The following is a 6,386-nucleotide window of genomic DNA, read 5'->3' as shown; positions in this document are numbered from 1 at the left end:
CAGAGGCCCTGCTCCCTGCTCCCTGGCTGAGCCCACATGCCGGTTCCTAAGGGCTACAGCTCCCAGGGCCTGATGGGAAAGTGTAGCCTGCAGGCCCACACCTTCTCATGTGAATCACGTCTGGCGGGACAAGAAACCCAAAACACCCCAAACAATGAGTTTCCAGTAAAATATGACAGACATGATGAGGCGGAGGAGGGGAGGGATCTGGCTGGGAGTTGGCGCTGGCCTGTGGGTGATGAAAGCCAAGGGGAATGGAAAATGCCAGGCCCGCCCCCTCCTCATGAGTATAAAGCACCTACATCCTTTTCCAACTTACCTGAGCACCTTTCTCTTTTCTTTGCCGACTCACTCGCTCACTTACCTCCCTCCTCGGCACCATGACCACCTGCAGCCGCCAGTTCACCTCCTCCGGCTCCATGAAGGGCTCCTGTGGCATTGGCGGTGGCTCCAGCCGCATGTCCTCCGTCCTGGCTGGAGGGTCCTGCCGGGCCCCCAGCGCCTACGGGGGCCTGTCAGTCTCCTCTGCTCGCTACTCCTCCGGGGGGTCCTGCGGACTGGGAGGCGGCTATGGCGGCGGCTTGAGTAGCAGCAGCATGTTTGGTGGGGGCTTTGGTAGCGGCTTTGGAGGAGGATATGGTTGGTCTTCTGGCATGGCTGCTGGTCTCGGGGGTGGCTTGGGTAGTGGTTTCGGTGGTGGCTTTGCTGGTGGTGAAGGGCTTGTGGGAGGCAGTGAGAAGGTGACCATGCAGAACCTCAACGACCGCCTGGCCTCCTACCTGGACAAGGTGCGCGCCCTGGAAGAGGCCAACGCCGACCTGGAGGTGAAGATCCGTGACTGGTACCAGAGGCAGCGGCCCGCTGAGACCAGGGACTACAGCCCCTACTTCAAGACCATTGAGGACCTGAGGAACAAGGTAGGTGGACTGGGCAGCAGGAGGTGCCATTCCATTAGCTGATTCTGGAGCAATAGATGCCTCAAGCTATTGGCACCTTTAGATTCTTAGACAAGGCAGATCCCTTCCTCTGGCCCTGGATGCCCCCAACAGAGCTGGTCAGTGGTAAGATGGTTTCCACGGCCTTGCTCATGCGTTCAGATCATGTGAGACCAGGAATTCCTACCCTTACATTTTACAGAGGAAGAAGTTGAAGCTCTGAGAGACGCTGTGACTGTCCCAAAGGCACACAGCAAAGTAATGCAGAGCCGAGGCTAGAACACTTGTGCCCCACCTGCCAGTACAGGAGGCAGCTACCTGTTCATTCTCCAGCACAGGGGAGGAGCAAGGCTGTAACGGGACCAGGCTAGACTCCCAAACCGTTCATTAGCTCATTAGTCTGAGCTGTGGTGGCTGCCGCCCATGAGTCCTGGAACTGGCTGGCCCCTCCCCACAGCCAGGCGGGCACAGAAAACACACAGAGACAGACATACTGGTGGCCTACCCTATGTACCCTGCGCAGGAGAGAACCTGGAAGTTTTGGTCATCTGACTCTAGTCCCCTGCTCCCTGCTCCCACATCACCCCAGGAGCCCTCCCTGCTGATTCTGTTTCCATTGGTGTCTGGCTCTGATGCCTTGTGTGGATTAAGGAAATGAGATGACTAGGGAGGGAACTCCAGCTAATCCAGGGTTCAATCATCTTTTTTTTCCTTCTGCTTCCGCTTTTCTAATCTCCTGTGCCAACTGGGTCTCATCTTTTGGGAATGCCTCATCTGAGGTCCCATGCTCTGCTGGCTTGAAAAGGAATGTATGTGCCTGTGGAGGACTGGAGGCCTGGCTTGTGCAGAGAGGGAATTCAGATTGAGAATTGGGTCTCATCTGTAGATGGGGATTTGAGGCCCTGAGACCTGTCTCAGGTTTTACAGCAAGTCAGTGGTAAAACCAGGATTAGAACTCAAGAGCTTGTGATTCTGAGGCCAGGGTTTTTTCTACCCCTTCTGCTGACCACAAGTCAGCAAAGTCCTGGGTCAAACCTGGACTACCGGAGATTACCCTGTAGTTTGCGATGGCGAAGACTTTTGGGGAGGAGGGAGGATTCAGGCAAAAGCATGAAAGCAAAAGCCTAATGCCAGCTGCAGCGAAGCCTGGCTAGGGATGTCCATTTGACCAATGACCTGTGACCTTTCCTTTGTAGATCCTCACGGCCACTGTGGACAATGCCAATGTCCTCCTGCAGATTGACAATGCCCGCCTGGCTGCAGATGACTTCCGCACCAAGTGAGTTTGCAGTGGTGGCGCAGAATGCCCAATCTTCCCCGGGTGGAGCATTTTTGGAGTAGTGTTCCCTAAACAGCACTGATGAGTGCCAGGATGGCCATGTGAAAACCCTTTAGGGTGCTTGTAAAAATATAAGTGAAACTCTTGGGCCGCACCCGTAGAGTTCCGATTCAGTTATTTTTAACAGGCTACCCGGGTGATTCTGACCCACAGCTAGGTTTGGGATCCACTGTTTTAGGGAGAGCCACTTCCCACTTCCCCAGGTGCCCCTGAAGTTTAGGAGGCCTTGTGTGCTATTGGTTGGCTGGAGCTAGAAGCATCTCCCGCCCCTGAATTCTGCAGCATGATGAACTGCCTTATTCCCTGCCCCACCCCCAGGAATGTTCAGAGCTGAGCAATCAATGGGCACTGTGTCCAGCCATGTCATTTTTCAAGATTGGCTCCCTAAACTCCTCAAAGGCGCCAGCTAAGGGAAGAAGCTGCAGGGAGAAGAGAACAAAGCCTTCAGTGTGGTCAGGATGGGTGTCTCATTCCTCTTCTCTCGGATCATTCCAGGTACGAGACGGAGCTGAACCTGCGTATGAGTGTGGAGGCCGACACCAACGGCCTGCGCAGGGTGCTGGACGAGCTGACCCTGGCCAGAGCCGACCTGGAGATGCAGATCGAGAGCCTGAAGGAGGAGCTGGCCTACCTGAGAAAGAACCACGAAGAGGTGAGGGCTACATGGAAAAGACTGCTTAGAGGATAAGTTGGGAGGGAAGAGACGCAATTGAGATTGTCGGGGGCGACATTCAGGCCAGGAATACCTCTGACTGGGGCACCCCAATCAGCTGCCAGAGGGAGGCTCCTGACTGTGGGCTCTTCTTTGGTTGTGCAGGAGATGCACTCCATGAGAGGCCAGGTTGGCGGCGACATCAACGTGGAGATGGACGCCGCCCCTGGTGTGGACCTGAGCCGCATCCTGAACGAGATGCGCGACCAATACGAGAAGATCGCAGAGAAGAACCGCAAGGACGCCGAGGACTGGTTCTTCAGCAAGGTAGGTGTCATTCAGGGTGGAAGGGACCCTGGAGACCTGCCTCCCAGGAACTTCCAGGGTGAAATGACATTTTCTTTTCTGCAGACAGAGGAGCTGAACCGCGAGGTGGCCAACAACAGCGAGCTGGTGCAGAGTGGCAAGAGCGAGATCTCCGAGCTCCGGCGCTCGGTGCAGAACCTGGAGATCGAGCTGCAGTCCCAGCTCAGCATGGTAGGGGGCGCTGCCAGGCCTGGGGTGGGCTCAGGACTAGGAGAAAGGGAATGGCCAACTCAGTGATTCCTGATCCTCTTTCCCTCCCTCCCAGAAAGCATCCCTGGAGAACAGCCTGGAGGAGACCAAAGGCCGCTACTGCATGCAGCTGTCCCAGATCCAGGACATGATCGGCAGCGTGGAGCAGCAGCTGGCCCAGCTGCGCTGCGAGATGGAGCAGCAGAACCAGGAATACAAGATCCTACTGGACGTGAAGACACGTCTGGAACAGGAGATAGCCACCTACCGCCGCCTGCTAGAGGGAGAGGACGCCCAGTGAGTGGCCTGCCCTCCCTCCCAGTCCATCTTCCCACTATTCACTCACTGCCCACCCTCCCCCCACCATGTTTCTAATGATTCTTCCCCTTTCTGTCTTCACAGTCTCTCCTCCTCCCAGTTCTCCTCTGGCTCACAGTCGTCCAGAGATGGTAAGACCTTCCTCCTCATCAAACCTGGACTCAGGACCATCCCTGGTCTCCCAGCAGGTGTAGAAAGTTGGGTAGGGGTTTCTTGAGAGGTTGAACTAGAGTTCCCTCACCCACTATCCCTTATAAACCATTTTCTAAACCCTCCTTAGAGCTAGAAGCTGGGGGTTTCCAGTTTGTACTTTTGTCACCCAGTGTCTGTGGCACACCTCATGGTGCTGGTGGTCAGTACCATGGACAGGGCTCGACATGGCTCTGCCCTCCATGGGTGGGTCAATCTAGGTCTATTTGGGACAAATGGGACTGAACTCGTCCCATCTGAGTTCTTAGGAGGCTCGTTCTGAGGACACAGACTCCATCCCTGACCTTAGGGAGACCTAATCTGAAAGAAATGTACTGATAATATCAGCGCTGGGGCAAGAGCTGTGAATAAAGAGATAATCAGGGGAGAGGGCAGCAGAGAGACAGTTCACTTAAGTCCCTTCAGCTCCTTGGCCCCCCCACTTCTGATTTCCTCACTGCCTGTGCACTGCTGGTAACACCGTCTCTCCCCTCTTCCCCAGTGACCTCCAGTCGTCAGATCCGCACCAAGGTCATGGATGTGCACGATGGCAAGGTGGTGTCCACCCACGAGCAGGTCCTGCGCACCAAGAACTAAGGCGGCTCAGCATTGCTCAGGCCTCGGAAGCACCCTCCCCGTGTGGACACAGATCTGACTGGGAGATCCCCTCTCCCATCCCCCAAGCACTTCACACCTGAGCCCGGCCTCACGCTTGCCCCCTTTGGCATTCAATAAAGCTTTATTATCTGAGTTGCACAACTCCTGCCTCTGCCTGGTCATCGTCAGTAGTGGAGGTGGGAAGAAAGGGGAGGAAGCATCTCTTTGGAGCTCATCATAGCACCTGGCTGTAGCTTCTGGGACTGGGAGAAAGGGCCTGGGGGAGGATTGGGCTCAGGTCCCTGGATGGCTTTCACCATCTCAAAAGACACAGCTAGAGGTATGTGCCAGGTCACGTGGTGTCTCCTAGGGCATGAAGGCACAAGCATTCATTCCCTCACTCGTTCACTTATTTGTTCTTTTGTTCATTTATTCACCAGATATTATCGAGTGGCCTTTGCATGCCAGGCATTGCACTAGGGATTGTTATCAGGGATTTCTTTGAGAATACACTGAAGCTACAGATCTTCTCTTCCTACCCCTCAATAGCCATGCACACGTTTGCATACAGTTCATGAGGTTCATGGATCCCCTAAAGCTCATCAATGGAGGTCCATGGACCCAGTAAGAACTCATGCTTTTTACTGAGAGTTTTGTCTCCCTCCATGCCAGCTGCTCTTGCCTCTTGAGCTGGGTCTGCATCCTGCCTGCTCTTAGTTGACAGAGAGCAAGTTGATCATCTCCAATCTTTCCACACCTGAAAAGTGGGCATAATGCCAGTAACTCCCTCATGGGCTTGTTGTGAGGATTCGAGGGAAGAACGCGTGTGAGGCCAACAGTGCCTGGCACAGCGCAGGCTCAGGGTACCTCTGTGTGAGCGATTCTACCTCTGTGCGTGGTGACTCTCCGTCCATGATGAAGCCATTTTCAGAGGCTTTGGGCACAGACTGACTGGATTCTAACCCAGGCTCTGTTCTGCATTAGCTCGGTGATCTTGGAGAGCCTCAGTTTCCAGTAAGCAGGGTGAACTCTGTTTCTTGGAGTTGATATGGGAATCCAAAGAGTAAATGCATATTAAGAGCCAGGGTTGTAAGAGCCTCCTTTGGTGGGGAGTGTCTTTTCCTGTCTTTGGGGGACTGGAAAAGGAAGAGTAAGGGGAGGACCTCACCTGAGTGAATAGTGAAGATTCCAGAGATGGGTAGGGCTCACTGCCTGGAGCTAGGAAAGAGCTGACTAGTGACTGTGTCAGTTTTAACAGCTCATTCATTTGGCTGCATGAATGAAGCAGCTAGGGAGAGTCACAGGTGGGGTTAAAGTAAGACATAATTTTTTAGGACAATTGGCTAAAAGCCTGAGTTTTGGAATCAGACACCCTGGATTGGAGTCCTGGCTCTTACACTGACTAGCCTGGAAGAGTTTGGGCAAGATCCTCTTTCACAAAATGGGGAATGAAACCTTTACTATCTACCATTGATGGAGGATTAGATGATTTCACGCAGGTAATGAGTTTAGCATCGTGTTTGGCACATAGTTGGTGTTCTATAAATGATAGCCTAGAAGGGTGAGTTATTAGGAAGAGGAATGAAGTGATGTTGGTTTCTTCACTCCAGGGAAGAGAAGTCTGCTTTGTGTCCCTGAAACTCCTGGATGTTTTCTAACCTGAGTTCTGGCATTAAGAAGAATTGATCTGGGGGTAATCTCTGGGTGAGGGTGGGCCATCCTGGAGGTGAATGACCAGAGTTTTGGAGGTATGAGCAGATGACTCAGGGAGGAGGGAGATTTGAAGGAGCTCCCTCAGAGA

At 53.7% G+C, this 6,386-nt stretch overlaps 1 protein-coding gene across 1 annotated transcript; it reads left to right on the top strand.

The window, feature by feature from the left end:
• Positions 1 to 306: 306 nt before the first annotated feature.
• Positions 307 to 4,747, top strand: LOC117013128 (keratin, type I cytoskeletal 14). The gene is made up of 8 exons (XM_033089968.1): positions 307 to 917; positions 2,132 to 2,214; positions 2,770 to 2,926; positions 3,092 to 3,253; positions 3,338 to 3,463; positions 3,558 to 3,778; positions 3,884 to 3,930; positions 4,491 to 4,747. Exons 1-8 carry the CDS (start codon positions 381 to 383, stop codon positions 4,583 to 4,585), a joined length of 1,428 nt encoding a protein of 475 aa, XP_032945859.1. The 5' UTR covers positions 307 to 380; the 3' UTR covers positions 4,586 to 4,747.
• The last annotated feature ends 1,639 nt before the right edge of the window (positions 4,748 to 6,386 follow it).

Source organism: Rhinolophus ferrumequinum, chromosome 21 (assembly GCF_004115265.2).
Source record: "Rhinolophus ferrumequinum isolate MPI-CBG mRhiFer1 chromosome 21, mRhiFer1_v1.p, whole genome shotgun sequence".
NCBI lineage: Eukaryota > Metazoa > Chordata > Mammalia > Chiroptera > Rhinolophidae > Rhinolophus > Rhinolophus ferrumequinum.
The sequence above is the reverse complement of the archived record's forward strand: the minus strand, read 5'-3'. Positions and strand labels throughout refer to the sequence as shown.